Here is a 25,233-nt window from a genome sequence, read left to right as displayed (position 1 = left end):
ACAGGCCTAGGAACAACTTCAAAATGCTCCAGGTATAGATGACAAATCATGTCCAGAGTCATTTTAGTCACAGTATACATTAATTTTTAAGTTTGGGCAATATTTCCTGTGAGGCAGGAAAGTATAAAGAAGCATAAACATGTAGACACATTTCATATCAAGGACAGTAAGACACTTTGCAAAACATAAAACCGTAGGTTATGGTAGTAATAAACTACAAACTTTTACACTAACTAGATTTAGGACACTTAATTGACTAAAACTGAAATCATTTGGATGCTTTCAAAGTGACCAACACTAAATGACCTTTCAGTCAGAACTAAAACACTGCTGTCAAAATTAACAGCGCTTACAATAACAGAGAGAAAAGCCCAGCAATCAGACGACCCAACAAGCAAGCAATTTGGAACAGCGGGAAGGAAGAACCAGGCGCAGGGAGGAGCATTTGCCACTAATAGCTGAGCTTTTTTTGCATTTTGAACCATGCAAAACTACTCTTGTCGAACCCAAGAATAACAAACAGGGAGCTAGGAGTGAGCATAGGTCGTCCCTTTTAAGCCTCATTAACCATTGTAAACCAGAGGGAGCAAACCCAGTGATACATGTTAACATTTGTTTCATCGTTTTGTGTCATTATAGAGCAACTGCTGCTGCAGTTAACAGGCACTCAGTGACGGGTTGTCAAGTAAACACCAGGAGCTGACATTCTGTGCAGAGTGTAAAATGCTTTGCTTGATTAGGACTTTGTTAAATTATTACTGCGAAACACAAGAACATGAGGAATTTCTTTCTTCTTTTTAATGGACTGATTGCACACAAAGATAGTACTTAAGGAAAAAGGTTTATGAGCATGATCATAAGGCAGATGCGACCTTGTGACCTTGCATGAATGCAACTCTGTTGTTCTGAAGTGTAAAACAGCAGTCAAAGTAATGTTACAGCACCCAAAATGTAATAGCCTTTTTTGGGGTGGGGGCAATCTCATGACTACTTTAATTATGTTGCATCTTCATACATGCAAATGGAAAGAGAAGCAGCTGTTAACAACATTTAAATATATACACTTGTCATCACTTCCAACAGAGTGTGCCCAGCAGAGCACGCCAACTTCCCTCCCACCAGTTTTAGAGGCAACTGATGTCTGTGCATGTCACACAGACAAGACTCTTAACTGCTACCCCTGTACGGATGTCAAGCTGCTCCACCTGGAAGCACCATCTGGTGAAGCAGAATTCCTGCTGCTTGGAGTCCACTTAAACACGGTGTGAAGGACATGAGGAGAGACGTTTACACCTGCATAAAAACCCAGTTACACACACCCTCTAGTTGACAGGGGTAAATATTGAAGAAAGCCACTTCCGTGAGCCAACCTGACCTGCAGGGTCCACTTCAGTTACACACAATCACAACACAACAATTACTCACACACAAACACAGTTGATGCTAGATTTTCTTCCCAAAGTAGATGTTTTCAGTAACCACATCCATCAGCTCGAATGCTATCACAGAGTGTGATTTTCCATCTGTTCAGTCAGTCAGCTAGCTAGCTGAAACAATCTAAGGAGGGCCACAGCACACACTTACACAGTCTCCATCATCTGCCATAACATTACATGGCCCATATGATCATATACAGTATGATGTGTGAAAACGTGCCAATGATGGGATGCAGTTCTCTTTTATGTAACAAAGTTTTCGCTTTTCCTCGTGTCCCGAGCAACCGTGACAGCATGATCACAGCTGTCAAATATTAAGCTTGTTTATTAAAAAAAAAAAAGAAAAAAGAAAAAAAAAGAGAATAACATTGAGAACATCTGCCAGTGACGGGTTCTTAAGAATTAAGATGGGAATCTACACTAAACACTAAAAACACAGACTGGATCAACCCAGCTGTTGATTCAGCAAAGACAGTAAAGTGGTGCAGTTTTATGTCTATGAAACTATGATCAATCCCAAATGTGCAAAGCTGACTGATTATGACACTTGGGGTGGGTGTAATATAATGGGGCCAGTTCCCGTACTTATGAAGTCATAATTTTTTTCAAGCCTTTTTGAGCCCTAAACTAAAAATTAAAATTTCAAACCACTCATATGTACTTCACGGTCCTGTTACTCAAAATATCCACAGTATGAAAATGAAATAAATTCTGAGAGTTGGAACTCGTTCCAGATTTGACTGCTTTTAGATGGAACAACGTCAGACTGACTGTTTCCAGAACCTGCTAACAGTCTGAAGCAATGAAAAGACATTTTAAACATCCACAGATGAGCAACAAGGGCTATGACTGACCGAGCCCTTACTCTCTACAGTTAACAGTATTGCAGCATTACCACAAACCGAAACCCCCTGCCAAACTCCTATGATGTGCATACATGAGGACTAGTCTGACAAGTGTTCATGGAAATGAAGCACATGGAGCTCATCAAGAGACCTCGGGTATTCCTCTGGGCATGAACTGCTGCCACTGTGGCTTCATGACCGCTGAATGGCGATCACAGCTAAAAGGCAGCAGGAGCTGGTGAGGCTGGACAAGGATAGAGCAACAGTGACTGCACACATCAACACTAATTAAAAGCTGCCTTCGTCATTTTATGTCTTTGTTACAATCAAAGCTGATGGGCTTTCCGTCCTTGTGCTTGTCATGTTATTTGTAAATCATGGCGAACATCCCACCAAATCCCTCTGCTGTGGTTTTGCTAAGTGACTTTTTGAAAGCACAGTGAGGGGAAGTGATGAAATCCAGCAGCTGAACAGGCATAAGGAAATCGAGTAGAGCTGTCCGGATTTATGTGAGTGCCGCATGCTTAATGAGAAGTCTTTGTTAAGGGTTCTTTGTGGACATGTGGCAGTGTGGATTTATTTGTAGCCACATCAACAAGCCCATATCACAAAGACGAGTTGAATGAACTCCGACTTAATATAGACAACGTGCAGTGATGTGTGCAATGAGACTGTACAGCCGATAATCCTTCACAGCAGCAAGTGAAATACTTGGCAGGACAATCGCATCCCTCCAACATCTTATTAGCCTCTCTCTGCAAAGGCAAGTCCATTCTTTAGCGCAGCAGCTTAACAGATTAGAAACTAAGTCTTTGCAATATAAACCGATGGTACAACATCATCTCCATTCAGCCTGCAGCTTGTGACGGGCTGAACTTTGCTCTCGAGAACAAGGAACGCACTCTTGGTGCACGTGGAGCCTGTGCGTACGCATGTTCCCTTGACAGCAATCAATCAGCCTACTATCAGTAGCCTTAGCATATGGATAGTTTCCATAGTAACCAGCTCCTTGCACCCCCACTGTGTGATGTCACTGTACCGGTAAAGACACAGATGCAAATGTTCTCTGTGCAGTCCACTGTCTGCATCTGACTGCAGCCTGTTAAAGTTGAGCCAAATTCAGTTGTTTCAGCTCAGATGGAAACGACTGTATTAAAAAGTAGCTTAATAACAGCAGATCCCCCAAATAAAGACACAGCTGCACACCCCAATTTACAGCTACAATACCACTGCTGTAATTGGACTTCTAGGTTAAAGAAGTAGGTTCTATAAAGGGTTGTTCACATTTTCACAAGTGTACTTACACTTATTTTTAAGCTGATTTTTTTTTTCTTTTTAAACAAATGGAAAATTCTGAAGGACGTCTGTCATACAGACATAATATTGGCAATGGATCTACTGCCGCATTGAATAATTCACACTACAGTACAATTGGAACATTCTCCTTGGGACTTCGGGGGTGGGGGGGAATAAAGAAACCGGTGGTTCCTCCAGTGCTTTGTGGAATTTTCTCACATTACTCCCTAGTGTAGTGGTTAACGCAATGACTTGGCAAGTGAAAGGTCACAGTCAGGAAGGGCATCTGGTCAATTCTGAACATTGCAGAGGTACATGCTGTGGAAAAACGGGGTTTTGACTGCATGTGGTTGCAGACCTGGTCCTGACATTGCTTTGCATTCACTGGAAAAAGCCTCAATAATATTGATCATGTTCCTGTAGCATTAATATAAAAAGGATGAATAAGGATAGGATCGTTAAATGAGGTGAAAAATGTCAGTGACTATAAGATGTCATACAGTGTCCATGTAAATGAGTCTATGGTGTTCCCAAGTACACAATGTGTAAACCAGCAGCTTGGTGTTAATGACAGATTTTTTTGCATGTTACTCAAATCAACATAGATGTCATGAATCAATGTGCAGCAACAGCTACAGCCATGCATTTTGTATTTATAGGTTCTCTTACATGCACACAGCACACACTCTGATACAGTGCAATTACAATTAATGTGAGTATTTGATTTCATTATTTGGAAAAACTAGTAGAGCGTCGTTCTAATGGAGTTTTTACACCTGTATTGTTAAGGTGCTGGAATATCTATGACCCATGCAGAGCGCTTCTTCCACACTGTGCTGCAGAAGTAGTGCACAGTGCAAGGGGAAGTGAGTGCTTGGAGACCTACGTTCAGAGAACCTTTGATGACTTCTGATCACTTGTGTTTAAAAAAAATAAATATAAAAAAAATAAATAAATAAATACACATACAACATTACACAACACATTTATGTCTCCCCCTGTTACACAGATGAGATCACTATGGCTGGAATAACCAGACAGGTGTCTGTAACAAGGGAATGCATAAAAAAAATTAAAATATTCCTTTGCAACAACATTTCTTGATGTATTTGATTACACTCAAGCAACCACCCAGCTGCAGTCCAATTAGTTCATATTTTTCTGCTCTGTAACCACACTGACTGCAGTTTTTGCGTGCCTCCGCTGTGATTGCAGCAAGAAGAGTCCATCTGCTTCTTGCACATTTGAAATATATTTAAAATTTATATATTTATATATTTAATGACTTATAATTACATTAAGAATTTTTTTAATGAGCCTGTCAGTCAAAATGACAGAGAAAGTCTAAAATCTGCTCAGATTGGGCCTCTGTGTGGGTGCGTGCGTGCATGTCCATTTGTCATAAACGAGTGTGCATCATGTCAGCATTAGGTTTATATGCTTATGAATATTGATGTGAATTATGAATGCTATAAGTGGTTCCTTAATGTCTTTGTGTACTCCTATAGAGGTCAGCATGTTTAATGTACATTTATCTCAGCCCACACCTACAACAGTTGTTTTCAGAGGTACTACATGTGCATGCATCAGCAAGGAGAGCTGAGCAAAAAGAGAAGAGGAAAAAAAAGTTCATTATTTAGAGTGTAATGATGTCATTACATGTGAAAAACCATTGTTTGCAGTATTTCACCCATTACTCTCTGACAGTGCTCTCCTGAGGGATGTGGGGTTTCTACAAACTTGCTGGAAGCCAGCCAGTCGCTGCCGGCACAAGCTGGTCTCCATGGTAAGGGTTGCCTGGGGTGACAAGTGGTCCTGTCAGACACTGATGATGAGCACTAACAGAAGGTAGGCACTGTCCATCAGCTGATAGACTCGACTAACACTGACAAGTGATCCGAGTTTGGATTACAAAACCGCTTCTGTTCAAATCTGCATATGTTCAATCTCAGTTGAATCAGTCTCAGATTCTACTTCACACCACATCCAGCTGTGACTATGTTCAGACTGTTGGGATATTGGAGCTCATTTTAGAATATCACTGATGAGCAACAATACAATTTAACACAATTACATTTTATTTTAATTTTTTTTTTTAAATTCTCGAGTGCTACTGTACACGCTTTAAAACTTGTGTACCCATTTCCATTTCATCAGTGTACATAGTGATGTTAAAGATATAGTGACATATTTGGACAGTATTGCTTATATACAGTCTTACGCTGTGTTACATAAACCATCTGTTCAGGTTGTGTGCTTCTGTTAACTATAGGTAACAGTTTGAGTGTATAAGGGATTTTTGGTTTCCATAGCACAATAACTAATTAAAGCTTCACCAAACAAATAACGACTAAAGAATCAATAAAGAGGTGAACTAAAGTGTGAGAATCTCATAACCTCACTTTCCAGAGAATGAACCACTGGACACGCCCACTGTCTTCATGCAGTTGAGGAAATCGTTATTCCTTACAGCAGAAATAATCAGAATCTGCTGCAGTTTTCAGTAAAGTTTAACTGTTTCGAAATATTATCCAAGACACTAATTTGCATTTTATTTCGATCTATTCTAATAAAATGTGCTTCGGGCACTTCATATGTTGTTTCCAAAGAAAACACTGACACGGCGCATTATTGCCATTCAACCCAAAACTGGTTCAGCACCATGCATGTCATCTGACATGCAAACTGACTGTTAGAGCAGGTTTAACAAAGAATCTTTATCATCCTTTGGAGGCATCCAAGTCAGCTTAAAAGTGGAGCTCTTTGCCAATTCTTTATGTTTCCTCCTGCTTCCAGTCTGCCGTGTGAGTGTCCAAGTGTGCGCTCTCCCTTTCACCTACCGCACTCATGACTTATTTGGAATAGCCAGAGACTCAACTGACAGATTTACGGCATACTAAAGGGGAGATGGAGTATGAAAACGCATGGATAAGGACGACTGAGCACCTGATGCACTAGGTGGACAGAAGAGGCCCGCAGGCTGGCAGGCACCCACACCCACCTAACACTTAAACAAGAACAAAGCGTAGGAAGGGGAGGTGAGCTCAGAGTTGGCAGCACGTCAGTTTGTCTGGCCTCACTCAGGTGTGACGGCTTGTGGGTAACTGTTGGTGGTAGTGCTGGGCGATATATATCGTGTGGACGATAGAAAAGTGTCTATCGTGCCATTTGTCTTCTATCGTTTCTAACCCTAATTTTATAAATTATTACATAAAATATATCATTAACCCTTTACAACCGGTCGGAGCAGGCACACTCCGTTTTGCCTAACTATTTTTAAATCCCTGTAGAACTGGAACCACGTAAGGTAGCACAATAATTGTTTTTGCATATGAAACCGGAGGAGTTGTACTTACATCTTATTCCATTAGCTTGCCCTAGGTCACGGTTTCCTTCCACATATAGCTTTGCAAAAATTGCATAAAAAGCACTTCCAGCAACAAAAACATAATATTCCAGAAACACGCTTTGCCGATCCGATCAGCTGTTCATAACACTTCCTACGTTGGAATATAAGTCAGCGCAACTATCGCATGTCCGCCATTACCTGTCCGAAACCGGAAGTGACGTCATTTTCACGGAAAATTTAGTTTTTTACCTTCAAAGCCTATGTTGGTGTTTTTAAAAGTCATGTTTGACTTTATGCTTTTCTGTATCGTTTCTGGGATGCTTAGAAGTCAAATTACACTGTTGGAAATAGTTTATTTTGATGCACATGCTGGTTTTTTGCAAATTTGCATTATAATATTTATTTTCATTTTTCCTGTAGTATATTAAAATTAGTGTATCTCAAACATAAAACTATGAAGACACTCAAAATAAATTTCTCGTGGTTGGAAACTATTTTGTGCAACTTTTTTGTATTTACAGTTTTGAGGGATAAGCCTCTTAAATTTCTCTAACTAGAAATATATCTAAAAACAAAACAAAAACGATTTTCAATTTTTTTGTAGTTTATTGCACTTTTTTTGCAATTTATGTAGTTTCTATGGACTTAATGCATACATATTATTAAAATTTGGGCTATAACGGTTGTATTGATGTATAGCAACTTGAAATGCTCCCACAAATGGCACTACAGCATGTAAAATGTAAACATAAGCTCTGGCGGACTTGGTTCTATGGTAGGGTTAAATAGCCTGTGGCAAATATATTAGTGTTGTCTTCTCACTATACATACTCTGAACTTTATGCAAGAGAAAATAAAGTATAAAAAAAATGATATTTTTCGCAAAGAAACTCTGTCTTGTGGTTTTGCGACATGGTGCTGCTTTACGTGCACCCGGATTTGCGACATGCTTTACGGTAACTCAAAACAAAGACTGCACCCTCGGCACTCGCTGTTTACAGACTTCATACTTTCCAGATGACCACAGGTCAGGTGGTATATCGTGACATATATCGTTATCGTGATATAAAAGAATTCATATCGTGATAAATATTTTTTCCATATCACCCAGCACTAGTTAGTGGTTCCCTTTACTTTCACTTGCACATGTGCAGCCCACTAATTTTAAGTGCATAGACATCAGCTCACCATAAGAGACGACCTAGTTATGTCTTACTTAGAAATTGGGGCTTAGGTAGGTCCATCTTTCTGGCACGTGTTCCAATTTAGTGATCCTTGAATTCCACCCACTTTTCCCTGCCTTCCTTCAATATGACAGATGTACTGAGGTAACAGGCTCCTAGCCATGCTTATCCAATACATTAGCATAAAACTGGTGGGGTTGTCAGACCTACTTTTAAAATGATGGGTGCATGTGTCTATATAAATAGCCCTTAAGGTGCTTAAGCAGCTCCGTTCCCAAAATGAGGGGAAAAGGGAGCCAGAGAGCATGTCTTGGAATGGACAGAACAAGATGACCTGTGTGGGCGATGAAGGAAACTGTGGTTTTAAAAAAAAAAACAAAAAAAAAAAAAAAACCATAAAGGGGTGTCACTCTATACGCAATTGGCAATGCAGCTGTCTAAATTGAATGGTCCACTCAGAATGCTAAACTAATCAGATATCATTAGTGGAAGAATTTTATATTTGCTTCTCGCTTCCTTTTACATTGCATCGGCAAAAACAAACGAGTTCCACACAATCAACTGCCATGAATTTAGTCTCTGCTCAAGAAATGGAGGCTAACAATAGAATTACTACACAGACCACTAAAATAAGTGATCGCTAACAGCACATGCAACATATAGGCAAACAACCAATCTTAAATGGGCTTAGTATAAATGTGTTTAGCTACAGTGGACATTCCATACAAGTTCTGCCTGGGAAGCTTTCTAATACGTCTTAGGAAGGCCCTTAGTGTGAGTTTTCACATTAGGGACAGCTCCTTAGTAGTGAAGCTAAATATTACCAAGATGGGATCTGCCATGTTAATATTATGACATCTCTGGTGTACGGTGAAAGGCAGCTATAATGTGTCATCCATCTTTACATGCAGTCTTGCAAGAGAGACCCAACTGTTTACCCACTACCTCAGTCAAATTTCTAATTGCTGTCAATCATAACCAAATGCATGTAGCAGCAGTTTGAAAACTCTGTGGTACATAATATAGGATAGAACACCAGTTGAAAAAGGGTGTCATTGAGACCACTGTTTCATTGTTCTACTCAAAGTGCACCCACAAGAGCAGCACTCAGCCAGTCATCAGTGCTGATCACAAGTCCTAAACTGATGTTCTCTTTACTTCAAAGGGTACTTCATTTAAATGCTTAATTTACACCAAAATGCGCAGATAGAATTACCAGGATCACTTTAGCCAGAAAACATGTCTGACTGTTACAGCTATTCAATACTAGAAGTGGGACATTTTGATCAACAACACCACATCCTGACTTAATAGCAAGCATAACAACACTTACTTTGGATAAAAAAAAAAAAAAAAAAAAAAAAAAAAAAAAAAAAAAAAAAAAAAACACCCACTTGGTAAGTGCTTGCAAGTCAGTGAATGAGCTCAACCTTAATTTATGCAAGGTCTAAGATTAAGTTACAGCTTGCATCTGTGCTGTGAACACTGCCAGAAGCCAGACAGCGAGGAAGAAGAAACTATGGCTTTTACATAGGGCAATCCTTGACCAACAAACTAGTGAGCAAAGTGACTGATCAACAATTAACCACCCACCTATGCACACAAAAGAAAAAGTCAGCTAACCCGTTTCCACAGCAACCTACCACCACAACAAATGGGTGTGTAAACACTGGAATAAAAAAAAAAAAAAAAAGGGGGGGGGTATCAGTGTTGAAAGGAAGGGGGAGAAAGACGATGAAACAGGAGGGAGGTAATGAAACACAATGAGAATTGGAGGCAAACACAGTTGATTTACAACCAGGGGTGGACATGCATGTCAGCAGGATGTCTGAACCCCTTTGACTGTGGTATCATGAGGCCTGGTGTGGTTGATAGAAAGATCAGGCCAAAATCCAGTGACACCATGATAGCCAGTTACAGGTATAAAAGTGATTTTAAAAAGTAAAAATAATAAAAATAATAATAATAATAGATAAACAACTAAGTCATGTCTCAGTAGGTGTGGCTTTCAACTGTATCTGGGACTCAAGGCCAAAGTTTAGCGTCGAGTGGAAGGCTGTGAGGATGAGAAAACTGCTTTAATGTGGGGTATTAAGGGACAATACAGACAGGAGAAGGGTAAAAGGATACTCATCTCTTTTCGCTTCCTGGGGAGTGAGATGAAGAACAAAGGAGTCCAAGTGGGGGTAGAACGAGGGGAAGAAAGGAATGAAAGAACTACATGACGCATGAAAAGCCAAGAACCGAGAAAGCGAACAATCAGTGAATCCTCTGTGAGACCCAGGAATAAGGGAGCACTGACATCTCCAAGCATACATATTGACGCTTCTATTCTTCTCTACATCAGAGAGATGTGCTTTATGTCTAATATCATACACTGATCTCCCATGTGCGATCTGCCACAACACAGGCTCTTCTGAACATTTGAGACTTCCAAACTCAACAGACACACACACGATATACCAGGCAGACAAATGGGAGTATGATTGTGTCGATTCATGGATCATTAATCTATAATTTAAAATGTTTAGAAGCAAAATGAAAATGAAAACAAACGGTTTATTTTTGCAAGGACTAATGAAGCTCGTCAATAGAAAACAAACTATAAACGTTCTGAGAGTTAAACTAATGAGAATCACTAACAATTTACTTGCTAAAAGCACATCCATTCCTGATAGACCAGTGCAGACTGCTGTATAGTCACTTCCATGCTATACTGGCACACCTTTTAGCTACAAGCTACATCTTATACATGATTAGGTCTATGTTGCCCCAGAGAATTTACCTGAGTAGGTATTTTTGGAAACTCATCTTATCATTTCATGTTTTTAACTTTTACATCCATCACAAAGATCACCATCATCACTGCTGAATGAGGAGTACCACCTGCAGGACGGCAGCTCCTGATACCGGTCCTTTTCTAGTCACAAATGATGCTGTCATGATGCCAGAACTTCAAATAGTATCACCCACAAAAATAGGCAACACTCATGAAGAGACAGCACTGAATGAATATCTAATCCCACAGTAATTTTTACTGTTGTTTAGAATAGTTTGTTTTTTTGGACAGCCCTAGTCACAGAGTACCCGACAATCAAATGACCTCCAAAAGGCCTGAGCCTTGTGGTGTGGCTTTCACACTTTTCACACCCAAAAAAACAGAACAAAAAAACAGAACAAAAAAAACAAAAAACAAAAAAAACAAAACAAAACAAAACACATTGAGCTCTTATGTGGGAAACTGTGTACACCATACAGCCACATACCCACATCCTCTTATTAGACCTAACTGAGGGGCCAAGTGGACAATTGAGACAGCCGAGCTTATATCCTCAGGACATTCCACTGATCATCGCTGTGATCGAACTCTGAAATCACATTACGTTAAATGATACCACTGGCTGACAGTCGGATGCTTAAATGTGTCGCCATATATTGACAATAAAAACAATTGACCAAATGTTCTGTAGGACAGAGAGACAAGAAATACATCGACCTTCTAAAGTTCTGGGCTGTGTTGTACTCACTTTTTGAAAACGGCAGTAAATGTTAACACTTCAAAGCAAGATTTGCTTTGGTCTGGGCCAGATATTACAGCAGCTTCACGTTCAGCCGTGGATCCATACATTCAGAACAATCAATGAGATCCCTCTTTTTGATAGCATACAACTTCAAAGTGGATTCTCCGTTTCAACCATGTTACTAGCTGTCCAAGGGCTTATCACTGATATAAAAAAGGACTAGCATACAGTGAGTTGTGAACTGAAACTAGTCAAAGAAAAGCGCCATGCCTAATCCTTACACAGACCATATTAGTATTTTAACATATTTTTCACACTAGCCAAATCCCACCTTCACACGAAGGTGGGAAAATGTTATCATATATATGCAACAAGTGTGATCATCATGATGTAACGACAGATGTACTGTGGCATGTTTTGTTCACAGAGCCAACCTTAACCTTAAGTTCCTCACTATTCAAGGCTAGACGCTTAACTCAGAAGCACACTGGGAAATCCTCCAGAACTCCCCCTCAACTGTCTGCTGTCCACACATGGCTCACAGCCATGGACACGGCGTCCGTGCCACACTGTTGGCAACGCCCCCGGCCTGTTTTGGGTCTGCGCGCAACATGCAGGCAAGAGCTGGAGGGTTGACTGAGGGCTGTTACGCAATCTGAACCGACTCCAGTCTCTGGGTTAGGGAATGATGACATTTAACAGAAAACACACAAAGCCAGTGCACGCACGCACACACATTATGTTTAAGTTTGGGACAGCAGTGAAACGGACAGAGCTGGATGTTTGCCTTCTGCGTGTCTGAAAGTTGAAGTCTGTATGAAAGTGCCACAAATGAAGTAAAAAGTATGAATAGTACGCTTTAGTACAGAGACATCTTTCAGCTGCTTCCTAGTGGTTAACAAAGCAGCAGTCCCTCCTATTGTGGGCTTTTTATAGATAGAAACGCACAATGAATTTCCAACTGCCTCAAACCATATATCCTGAGAGCCAACACATGTTATAAGCACTTGGAAATCATCCACACCGTTACCACTGGTTCAATTCTCCACATCACTCGTGTATTAGATAGCAGAGATAAGTTTCAGACACAGTAAGGATTACATGGCTGACTTCAAGATGGTTGGGAGTTTAATGAAGGCTGCCAAAATGACTCAGTCGCTTGAAACAGACTTGCCATCTCCAAAACAACTGTGCTTTGTATACAGCTAGTCACACATAAGGCTGGTCTGATGACTGAATAAACATGCCTTTCCTAGAATTGCTCCCTCTTCCTCCTCTCCCTGTTTCGCTGGACTCCAAGATGTTACAGCACAAATCACACCCTGGGTCACTGAAGCCCTAATGAGCTGCTCTAAATAGAAGTCTGTCCTGATTTGCAGCCATAAACATTACATATCCACAGTGTGGAAAATTTGCCCAACACATCCAACTCTCTGCATTTCTGCAGCGATGCAAATGCAATCAGCAAAACTAAAGCGGGCTCTAGTCGACTCGGTAGAGAGCTACGAGTTAAGTGCTTTTCACACCGTGAAAGTTATTACACTTCTATATATATGAAACTCAAATCTGTGTGTGCATGCTGACTACAAATTATGTTCAAGTAGGTATCAACACAGCAGTCCACAGACAACCTAAAAAGCTGCATGAGCTCTAGTAAGTGAAGCCCATGCAAAACTTAAACAAGAATTAAGCAGAAAAGTCAAGACATTCAATTTGTGCCAGTCTCACTTTGGAAAGTGCTCCCCTAAATGTATGCTATGTAACATGTTTTGATAAATTATACAGTATTAAAGCTCAACACTGTCAGAAAACAAACAACAGAAGGTAAAAGCAGATGCTGAAGATTACTGAAGACAGTAAAGGGAATGGAAAGAAATTATATGTTCCCTTCCTATGTCATTTCTGTTGCAACACTTTCTTCATCTCTCCATGCGTTCCCCTCACCCACCAATCAGTCACAGCAAGCAGTTGCTCCTCCCTAAGCCTAGTTCTGCTGGAGCTGTCTTACTTTTAAAAGGGAGTTTTTTCTTCCCACAGTCACTTAGTGCTTGCTCTGAGGGAATTTGCATTTAGACGACTCGCTGTGAACTTGTGCTACATCCCAAACAAAAAACACTGATCTGAACAGTAGAGCAAGGCGATACGACCAAAAATATTTATCACGATATACATTTGAAAAATTGTGATAACGATATAACTGACGATATAATTGACACTAGACAAAATACTTTACAACTCCACAACTTTATTAGTGCAAAAAAAACAAACATCAATGTATTTTCACTTAAACAAGCAGCTGTTTTTTACGTGCATTAAAGTTATATAAAAATTTAACAGTGCAAATGCAAATTCCTTGCTGACAGTTTAACCAAAAGGCATTTCCAGTGGAAATTGGCCGAAATATCCGCAGCATAACCATGTATAATATCCACAAAACTTAAAGAGGTTATACACACACACACACACACACACACACACTACGGTAATATTATGTTGAAGCACAGTACGTATCACTCCGCGAGGCTCCTGCCTACGATAGCCGTAATGCTCCGACAATCCATCAAGCGGTGCGGGTTCGTAGCTTAGCAAAGTCGTACTAAAACACTTGACAGATGTTCGAGCGCCGTGTACAACATAAAATCGTTTCGAGGTCAGTAAACACAATCAGAATTCATACATAAGGCACACGGGATTATAAGGGGGCACTGTCGACTTTCAGAAAAATCAAAGGATTGATTTTAAGTGTGCCGTATTTTCCAAAAAACACTGTAATAACGATGGCCCGCTAGCATGCTCTACCAAAAATAGTGCTTTGTTGTGTAGCTAACGGACGAAAGCTAAACCAGTTCCACACCACTGAAGTTGCATTTTTACAAACTAATTCTGGTTCATCCATTTCATTCAACGATCCGCATTCGCCCTTCTCATTCTCCGTCGCTGCCATGTTTTTTCCGCCATGTGCATATGAAAACAAAGACACTGCGCGTTTTACCCATATTCTATGGCGATATTTCATTTTCTTATCGTTGCCCACCATTATACCAGTATTACCGTGAGCGGTATGATATGGCCCAGCCCTACTGAACAGAACCTTTTGTGGCAGCCTGTCAGAAAAATAATTTCAAAGATTAAAGTGCAGAAAAAACAGTGTTGTACTTACGATCTAGTCCGTTAACGTAGCGAATCGACACTTCACAGTGCCCCCACACAGCGCTGACGATAGGATAGAGTCTCTTGCCCTTCAGCCCCCTGAAAGCCACTCCTAAGTACTGTCCATCTACCATGAAGCTCAGCGTGCCTTCATCCATGTCTAGTATCACTGTCAGACAGTCCGGAAGCACAAACGATTCATCTGGCTCCAGGAAAGAGGGATATGTGGGTGCTGATGTGGAAACAGGCCGGTTCTTCCCATCATGGTAGAGTCTGTTACGACCCAAGTCCCAGCCCCAGGACTCCGAGTCTGAGCCCACCAAGGCTGTGTAGCCCACCGAGTGTAGAGGCGCTTCAGCAGTGGCCACTCCCACAACAGCGTGGGTGCCTCTCTGTCTGGCTGGCCAGTGAATCCTCCATACATGGAGGCCCCTTGTATATCCCACCTTACCTCGGATACAGTCCGTGCTTTGTGCTACAGGGTGTCTGTGGAACGTCAGCTTGTCATCCTCCTTAACAAAGACATTGAGTGATCGGTCGTCAGGGTTCCAGGCGTGCTGAAGCTGAGTCTCTGGGCTTGCAGGGGGCATGTCCAGCAGCAAGTCCAGCCTAGGTGGCCGACAGAAATCTGGGCCCCGCAGTTCACGTCGAACAGGCCTGTATGATGGCTCTCCACGTACATCGACTGACTTAATGGTTCCAGAGATCTTTTGGCCCATGGTTGGGAAGGTGCAAGGAAGGAAGGGTCAGAGGGGAGGGAAATGGATGGACCAAGGGTGATAATGAGGGGCCGGTAAGTCCTGACGTTACCTCATGGGCGCAATGGTAATGCAGAGTCTGGTTGGAAAGTACCGTCTTCAACCAGGGGAAACAACACTCCTGAAATGTAAGAAAACACAAAATTAATTCAAAAGAGTTAAACATGACACATTCATTTTCAGCTCCTTATTTTTATTCTTGGACTATTTTGTATAAAGCTACTTTAACAGTGTACATCCGATTGGTGCAGCCAGTTAGTTCATCCACTGTCAGGCACTTCATTCAGCTGCCTTTAAAGAGAGTTCCTCATCCCAGTCAGAAACCAGCTGCACTGTTATGGACTGTAGCTGCCAGTGCTTGTTGTTCTCTTATGGAGATTCTGTGCAAGTGTGCGAGCCAATCTAACCAGAACTTCAACCATGTTTAAAAAAAAAAAAAAAAGGTCATGTGCTGGTCATCAAGGCTGCAAGGCAAAGTGCTGCTGACACTACTGGCAAAAACTTTAAAGTGTTGGCCCCTACCTGCACCATAGGGCCTCATGACAGTATATATAGTTTGGGGTTTTTTTGCACACAAGAACATGACTAATGCAGAAACAGGACATTAACAGCACCAGCTGCCAGACACTTTTAACATTCCTATTGGAGGTTTCACACATGACATGCACACATTGCTCAAGAGTCTTCTGCTAGGAAAAATCTATTCCCCGACTCGCTGGCAGCGATTCCTGTCGGTTGTTGGCTGTCAGTGGTTGCAAAGTGCTGCACCGAAAACATCCTAGTGATTGCTTTGTTTGCTAGCAGACTGCCAAGGTTGGTTATAGTATATCATGTTCACCTGCAAACAGTCGCTGTCTATTAGTTGGGCAGAGGTAAAACATTAAAAAGTGCAAACAGTAAAATTGGGAAGGTTCACCCTAAAGGTAAGCTGCAGCTCTGATACACAGCTTTTACTTTGACAGTTGCATCCATTTCCAATTTGTGTCACACTTCAGTTTCACTACAACTCAACAGTGCTAGTAGACTGTTAGTAGTCTGTCACTTACATTTAAACTACAACCACAATACACTAGCAACCAAAGCATACATGCACAAGGAGGCTGCTGGAGGTATACACATTTTTCCCCAAGTGACAGGTGGTTACCAGGGTTCACTGAGTGGTGTCTTGGCCTGCATGACCGAGGCCTTATTTTCCTGCCATCACCCTTCAACTACACACAACTGATTTTTTTCCCCCTCATGACTAGTGGTTGGCAGATGACCACCATCCTCTCTGTAAACCTGGGGCCTTATTCACTGGATCTTAAGTTGTCACACATCCATAGTGGGATACAAGTTAGCGTCATAGCAGCCCATGTCTGCAAAACCTCAATATCAAAAGTTACTTTGGTAATGAAAGTGATTTGACATTTGAGTGACATTTAAGTTACACCATGTGCGACTGTTTATTTGCCACTTGATACCTTGGCAGTCATTTGTACACCATGTACCGAGTTTGCAGCAGTCTAAACATGTGACTTGTTTGCCTTTACACTATTATCCAACAAGTTGAGAAGATGACATCTGGTTCATGGACTGACCCATCTACTACATCTTTGGGGGAGGAAAAAAATAACTTTAGAAAGTAAAACACATGACACACAAAAGCACCTACAACATTTTTGATCAAACAATCTGTGAAGAATCATTTAAGAACTCAGCTTTAACAGAGAAGGAGAGCCAAATTGCTTAAATTTGCTGCTGACTTCCTGTGAAATCACGCAGGATGCATTCGCTTTTAGCCAATTCCTCCTTCACAAAGCACACAATTGTGACGCAATTCATATTTTATAAGCCTGTAAGAGAACGTAGCATGCTGAGCTTTCCCAGCAAGCAAACTGAAAGCCTGAAGCTACTTCTAAACACAGGTGCAGAGTTTCCCTCGAATGACTTAGCTGTTCCAAATATGCTGCACTGGCATTACTCCGTGCGCAATCCCTCCACAGTGTTTTTCACACTCCCCTAGAGTTTCTGAGGAAACAACTCTGCAGGGTTCTTCCAGGGAAAGTACAGAATAATAACTAGTAGTGACCCACCAAGGGAGACAGTCATAGATGTGAGTAAAACAGATGAAGAGATCATGAAACTTTTAACACAGTTAAATGCAGCTTAAATCCTTTCAAAGTAATAGTCAACAAATGGAAACTAATTTGCTAATCTTTTGATTTTGAACAACTCAGAGTCTCATTTTTTCCCTATTCTCAGTTTTAAGCCTGATCTTAAAAGTAGAGAGTATGTCTGTCTCCTGAATCCAAACTGGGAGCTGGTTCCACAGAAAGCTTTCAGAAGCCTGAAAACTGAAGGCTCTGCCTCCCACTCTATTTTTAAATACACCAGGAAGTACTTTGTTAGGATAAGGAAAAGTAAAAGTCTTTACAATATGATGGGGCCTCATTATTTAAAATGTTGTATGTCAGGAGAGGAATTATGAATTTAACAGGGAGCCACTGAACAGAACCTAATATGGTAAATGGCCTGTATTTGTATAGCGCTTTACTTAGTCCCTAAGGACCCTAAAGCGCTTTACACTACATTCAGTCATTCACACACACATTCACACACTGGTGATGGCAAGCTACATTGTAGCCACAGATGCCCTGGGGAGCACTGACAGAGGCGAGGCTGCCGGACACTGGCGCCACCGGGCCCTCTGACCACCACCAGTAGGCAGCGGGTGAAGTGTCTTGCCCAAGGACACAATGACCGAGACTGACCGAGCCGGGGCTCGAACCGGCAACCTTCCGATTACAAGACGAACTGCCAACTCTTGAGCCACGATCCCCCCATTGTTCTCGTCCCAGTCAGGACTCTTGAGGCAGCATTTAGATCACCTGAAGGCTTTTCAGGGAGTTCTTAGAACAACCTGATAATAAGGATTACAGTAGTCCAGCCTAGAAGTAATAAATGCATGAACTAGTTTTTCAGCATCGCTCTGAGAACAGGATGTTTCTAACTTTTTTTAGCGATACTGCGCAAATGTAAAAAGCAGACCTGCATTATCTTTTAAATATGCCTGCTGAAAGACATATCCTGGTCAACAATGACTTAAAGATTCCTCACAGCATCACTGGAGGCCAGAGTAATGCCATCTAAAGTAAATATCTGGTTTAAAAAAAACAAAAAAAAAATAGCCGAGTACAAAAACCTCAGCTTAGAAGCAGGAAATCAGAGGTCATCCATGCCTGTAGTTTGACTAGTTGATTTGTATCATCTGGATTTGTGGATAAAGCTTGATCTCAACTGCATAGCGATGAAAGCGTATGCAGTGTTTTCTAAGACCACCGATTAAGGAAAGGACTTACAATATAAAAGGCATTTGTCCTAACACTAAACCCTGTGGAACTCCAAAACTAACTTGTGTGTTAGGAATACTCTTCATTTACATTGACAAATTTGAATCTAAATACCAATGTGTGTTCTAATCTCTGTAGTAAAACAGAGGAATGTTATCTGTTGAAATTGAGTGAAACAGCAGTACTGATAAATTAAAACCTTTCATTTTGAGATCCAAACAATGAAAATGCTTACTTTTATGTATTGGCAGGAGGTTGGGGTTGTTTAGTGTCCCTTTCAGGATGTTGGGGAAGAGATTAATTGTGAGCTGATTTTGAACATATTCATTTAAAATATATCTTGTAGACCAAAAGCTCTTTCCTCCTTCATTTTGAAATAAACCATGTAAGTTTGGGCTGTTAGGGAAGCCCAAAAGCATGCCAGTATAGGAAAGGGGTGACTAATAACTGATAACAAAGGCATAATGATGAAATGATGAAAAATCAAATTGCCAAGCTATACATCGGATCCCAGGAAAAAAAGGAAAATTCTCAAATTTTTCGCTCTTTTGTTTCATGTTAGTGTCTAAATATCACAAAGTAAACATATGAATTGCAGAGGTAAAAGGAGACATGAGATCAAGAAAAATGTCACAGTGATGAATGAGCAACTGCTCCGACAACACTCTCCACATGCACATTTAATGACAGTGTCATTTGCAGAACCTCCATTATGACTACAATCCATGAAGAGAGACAAGCTCCCTATTTCCATATTAATTACTTGCAACTACCAAATATGCCACATAGAACCAGTTCCAGACAAATGAAGGGTCTATTTAATACGGGGCTGCAACGATTCATCAAGTAACTCAACTTTACTTAAAAAAAAAAAAAAAAAATTTACATCCTCAATTCAAATGTTTTGCTTTGATCCTTCATATTATCCACAATTCTGTCACACTCTTTGTAAGTTCAAGCATTTCACCCACAGTACTGAGACCGTGAGCTCAACTGTAGTGAAAGAAAGTTTTTCCAGTGTCCAAAAAAGCAGCTTTTGTTACTGTAACATAAAACCAACATACATATATTTAAAAAAAAACAAAACAAAAAACAAAAAACAAAACACGCTGGCAGAAATGATCAACGAATGCAAACGTGAATACTTTGTTTTACACCATGAGAAATCTACAGTAAAAGTATATGAGCAGTTTTAAAAAGACCTGAGTACAAGTAAATACTCGTGCTGTCAGCCCCACGCACGGGGCAATCCACATTGACTAACACCAATATAGTACGATGGAGCACACTGAATGAAAGAAGAAAAATTCTGATGGAGAAGCAAAAATAAGACAATGTCTAATGCCGTGATAATTTTGAGAACTATGTCAAATATAATTTTGTTTAAAAGTGTTTCAGTTCTTGATCCAGGAAAAAAAAAATAAATAAAAAAATTAATAAAATGGGTACGGCTCAAACAAACTGCTTACACCACTGATGTAAAGTAAAGCGACCTAAAAAACAGTCTGTCTTTCACTGTACATCAAAGACGAAGAGGACAAGGCAGAAGCAAAATATCAAAAAAAGTTATTAAAAAGGTGAGGAAAAAGCTGGCGGTGAAGAGGGTTAGTGAAGAGCACCGAGGTGGGAAAAAGTTGGAACGTGATGGAAAGAAGAGACGAGAGAACTGATGAGAAGCACCAATGGAGCAGGTGAGTAATGGTGAGAAGCCTGATAAGAGAAAGTGTGAGTATGAAGGGAGGAGATGTAGTGTCCTTTCCTGAACTTCTTCAGATTAAGAGTGTTTAGTTTAGTGGAATCATTCTTCAGCAGCAAAAAGCAGCCCTCAACATCACCTCAGTGATTTTCATCAGCTCTGAGCACACAGAAGACTGGATGTGAGAAGGAGCTGGAATTACTTAAAATGCAGCTGGACTGTAAACCATGGCACAAACTTCTTATCTCACGCAAGCGAGGCAGTGGCATGGAGAAGGGCGCTGATAGCGTGACAACCACTGTTAGCATATCAAAGATACACAAGCTAGTATTAACGCAAGCAACCCCCACCCAATGCACAGACACAGACTCATGCATATGCGCTTAAGGGCGCATTAATGCACTGTAGTATTGCAGGGACTTTGAAGTAGAAAAACGCAAATCCACCAACAGTTATCTGCACACTGGCTTTAGAACATGAACTGCGGGCAATCATGACAAGGGTCTAAACACACATGAACAGTCTCCCTCTCACTTGGACAATAATTCGTGTCTGCCATCACAGTATCTGTCATATGGATGAACACATAAGGAAAAGGACAGTTTGCTGATGCTAACTCTTACTGAAAAGCTTGACTTGGAAAATGTTTCTGGAACTTGAAATGCCTCGAATTTTAGAATTTAGAACCATTCTGAAAGAGTTACTGATATCTATAACTTTAAAATCGATGTTATATTTCAAATTAACAACTACAAATCACAGGCAGAAGTTCATGAGACGAGTTAACTGAAAGACGCACAGAGGTTTAAACTGCTTCTCCCACTGAAAACGCTATGTCCCGATGAACACAATCAAATTTGGGGGGTTTAAACTGCTGTGTTTACAGTGTAGTATAACCCATCCGAAGACCTGACACAAGAACTGAGAGATACATGGTTATTCAGTTGATCTGTTTACTGTTCACTGAAGCCTCATCAAAAACAGCCTCAGTGGAAGAGTGGCTGTTCAGATTTTCCTTTCCTTAAGGAAGGAAAATAGGGAGAAAAGGTTGAGGTAGCAACAGTTCCAGTGGAGTGATTAATCAAATTTGAAATTTGTGGTTCAAATCATCAACAGCATGTACAGAGGAGGTCAGGAGAGAGGTACGAGCCATCTGTGAAACACAGTTTAGTCTCCATCAAGGCTTGAGACTGCATTTTAGCCACTGGTGTTGGGGTCGAGTCAAAATTGATGGAATTATGAACACAGACAAGTATCGTCAGATTCTCATCCACTGTGCAACACTGTCTGGAAAGCATTTGATTGATATGGCTTTATTTTTCACCATGACAATCATCCCAAACACATACCCAATGCAGTGATAGAAAAGCACACAGTGGAACACCATCAGTCATGGATTGGCCTCCTCAGAGCCCAGACTGCAGCATAAATAAAGCAGTGTGGCATCAGTGAGATAAAACAGAACAAAAAGCAGCCAACATCCAAAGAAGAGCTTTGAATGTCCTTTTAAAACTACTGCTGAAGACTAAATAAGTCACCCACACATAACCACACCTACCCCCCTTACCCACATGGCCACAACATGAAACATTCTTTACAATCGCCTCCTCTCTTGAGGATTTTTGGAACATGAAAGGCCGGTGCTCGTTTGTTGCTGTGATACAGGTAGATGACGCAAGACGACATGTCGGGGGCTAGACAAAAAACAAGGCACACACAGTCTGAGAGTTTCTTCTAATGTTTGAAATGAATTCAAACATAGTGATTGGTTACAGTAGGACATGACAGATGACATGGCAAGAGCATCAGTCAGTGCCCTGTATTTAAATATTTTCAATATTTGGTTCACTGGTACTCGACAAGTATTGCTACTGTTGTACAAATAACATTTGGATAAAAGTGTAGCTGACAGAGTTAAGCACAGCCACCAGTCCTTATGAGAATGATTAATCTAAGCATGGGGCAGCTTAAATATTTTACATTTTCTTTTAAAACTTACATTCTTAACAAACCTCAGTCCTGTTGTTACAAATGTATTCAGTTATTCTCTTGGTTTAACATTCCTTTACTCAATCCTCTGCCAAAGTGTTAGTGGCAGATCACCGCCTGCTAGATCCCACCTAACAGACAATGATCTTGGCTTGCTGTGATGTAAGGATCATTCAAACAGTTCTGGGCAGCCTCTCATCCAAAACAGTTCCTTGTGGCTTCAAATACCAATATAGAACCAGTCATAGCATCAGCACTGAGGCTTCACAATACAGGGGGCATTTTCAGGTGAAGTCATTCATGAACACACAAAGATAAATGCTAATTGGTGCCAAATAACACTCTCGGAAACTAAAACTGAAGCACCAACTCCGTGGAGGCTTAAAAATGCTCCAATAGGAAACAATACCACAATATTATAACATTGTTATAATATTGTATAGTATAACAGTCGCAGGGTCCACTTTAGTGACTTGAATTATCAGCGATGAGGCCTAGCTACACCTTGTGTCAGTCAATGACAAAGGGAATATGACCGTTTTATTTTTATACGGACAAACTAAAAAAAGTGAGTTTAAGTCATGCTAGAACTTCACCGTTTTATTTCGTTGACTGAAACTTTTGCAAATTGCTGACAGCCTGAAATCACTGCAGCACAGTCAAGAAGACTTTTAGAAACTGAGTACTGGATGAGCCACACAGCAGCCTTACCAACAGAGAGAGAGTCACTTCAGTCAGAGACTGAAGGAGGCACAAATAAGAGGTCAAAAGACAGAAGTAGCCTGTGATTACAGGAAGAGACGTCTTACCATGAAAGCATTTCTACCAACAGTCAGGCGGCTCTCACACAGCAATGTGAACACGCAATCACAGCAGCCAAGCAGAAGAGTGGGAATAGTTGCTCCCCAGTCTCTAGTCCAAAATGAGGTCAGCACACAGTCAACAGCCAGACGAGTGTGGGACAGGGCAGAGACAGACAAGAAGAGTATGTGTGTGTATTTCAGTAAGTCTATGAGTTCCTGCTTGTGAGGCAAGGATAGGGAAAAAACAGCTTGGCTCCAGTTCCCAGGCAAGACAGGAAAACAGCTGCTTGAGGGAGGAGGGAAGACAGAGAGAGGGAGGGGGAAGTGTGGGGCTTAGTGTGGAGCACGCTCAACGTCTTTCCTGAGCAGTTTAAAAGAAAAGAAAGAAAGAAAGAAAGAAAAACCACACACACACAACCAAAAACAAAAACACCCACTCTACCACAGATGCACTTACTGTGCTCCAAGTAGAAGAAAGGATGGCGGAAAGAAATGTGGGCGCGCACATACACACCGTGATCCTTCATTTGCTGATTACCAGTTCATTTCCACTGGATTCAGCTTGCTGACTGCTGTGGAGCTGAATCAGGACAGAATCGCTGCCCAGCTTTTGTTTAGACATTTTATTGAAATATTGCACTCGTGCCTAGACAATAAAGTTGTGACTGTTAGACTATAAAAACTTGTACACACTAGATAATATTTCAAGATACAACATACACACCGCAGCGTCTACTAGATCAAGTGCCAAGGAGTGACTTCCAGGAATCCAGCAGTGAGTTCGATTCAACTGACAACAACAGCAACTACTAACATCAAGCAGACTGTGTGAAAGCTCAGAGAAAGTGATTGCTGAAATCTCAACAAACTCACATTTCAACGATTGTCGTCTCCATCTGGAGTCTTTTTTTTTTTCAAATTCGCTATATTTTACAACTTAACCGTGTATTGTCACTTGATCCAAGCTGAAAGTAAACAAACCTTGCCTCAGTTCGATTCATAGTACATTCACACTTGTATGTACAGTCTTTATAGATCCCACTAACACTATTGCACAATACCGAATGCCAATACTAACATTTACTTTAGAACCTGGGGCTTACGCATCTCAGACATTTGCTATTTATCATGATGAGAACAGTCAAAACGTCCCGTGACTACATAAAAATACAGATTTCAGGGTCATGTTGCGACAAGTACTGAAGAAATCATCAAACAGAAAGTACTGGAGGCATGTGCTGACTGTCAGGTGAGGTTGAAAGTGTTTTAAATGTTTTTACCAAACTTCTCCTTTGTATCTATAAGAGCAGATACCTGTAACTGTGAGTGCAGAAGCTCCACCCACCTGCTGTTCAAACCTTCTGTTTTTTGAGCTGCAGCCAATCAGAAGAAAGTTGGCTTAAAGGTAGTAGAAATAATTCAGACAGTAGATGAAGTGACAGTTCCCAGTAGACAAATAATGACCATTCACTTGCAGAGTTCAAAAATTAAAATATGCGACTGGAAGTCAGTATAACACCTGCCCTTAAAGTCAGCACAAACAGAGTTTTTCCCAGCCTTTTATGATGTGGTTTTATAAGAGTTCAAGCCTATAAGTCAAACCTACACTTCAATGCAGTGTTTAGATATTTACCATGTCTATTTACATTAAGCTGGCTCTTTCCTCATCTTCTCTCCTCTGCTAGGTTCTGACACCATCCCCCGCTCTCTTCCTCTCATCTTTCTCCCCTGAGAAACAAGAAAGCCCTCCTCTCACTTATCCCCCCTTCCCGACAGGCATTCCTCACTGCCTGCTTTTAGTCTTCTGCTGAATTCTGCATACATTAACACAATACCACAAAAAAAAAGAAAAAAGAAAAAAGAAATTGCACACT

At 40.9% G+C, this 25,233-nt stretch overlaps 1 protein-coding gene across 5 annotated transcripts in view; it reads right to left on the bottom strand.

The window, feature by feature from the left end:
* The window catches only part of LOC134641580 (SPRY domain-containing SOCS box protein 4-like), a 49,729-nt gene that overhangs the window by 1,428 nt on the left and 23,068 nt on the right, over positions 1-25,233 (bottom strand). For 4 of the 5 annotated variants that reach the window (XM_065471959.1, XM_063494053.1, XM_063494055.1 and 1 more), the window contains one exon: positions 14,792-15,660. In XM_065471959.1, the coding sequence (XP_065328031.1) occupies positions 14,792-15,500 (709 nt within the window). In that variant the 5' untranslated portion in view covers positions 15,501-15,660. Of the gene's footprint in view, positions 1-14,791; positions 15,661-23,365; positions 23,483-25,233 lie in introns of those variants that run through there. The other variant, XM_063494057.1, reaches the window with a different exon arrangement.

Source organism: Pelmatolapia mariae, linkage group LG14 (assembly GCF_036321145.2).
Source record: "Pelmatolapia mariae isolate MD_Pm_ZW linkage group LG14, Pm_UMD_F_2, whole genome shotgun sequence".
NCBI classification, from domain to species: domain Eukaryota; kingdom Metazoa; phylum Chordata; class Actinopteri; order Cichliformes; family Cichlidae; genus Pelmatolapia; species Pelmatolapia mariae.
Note: the sequence above shows the minus strand (reverse complement) of the source record. Positions and strands in the feature narration are given on the sequence as shown.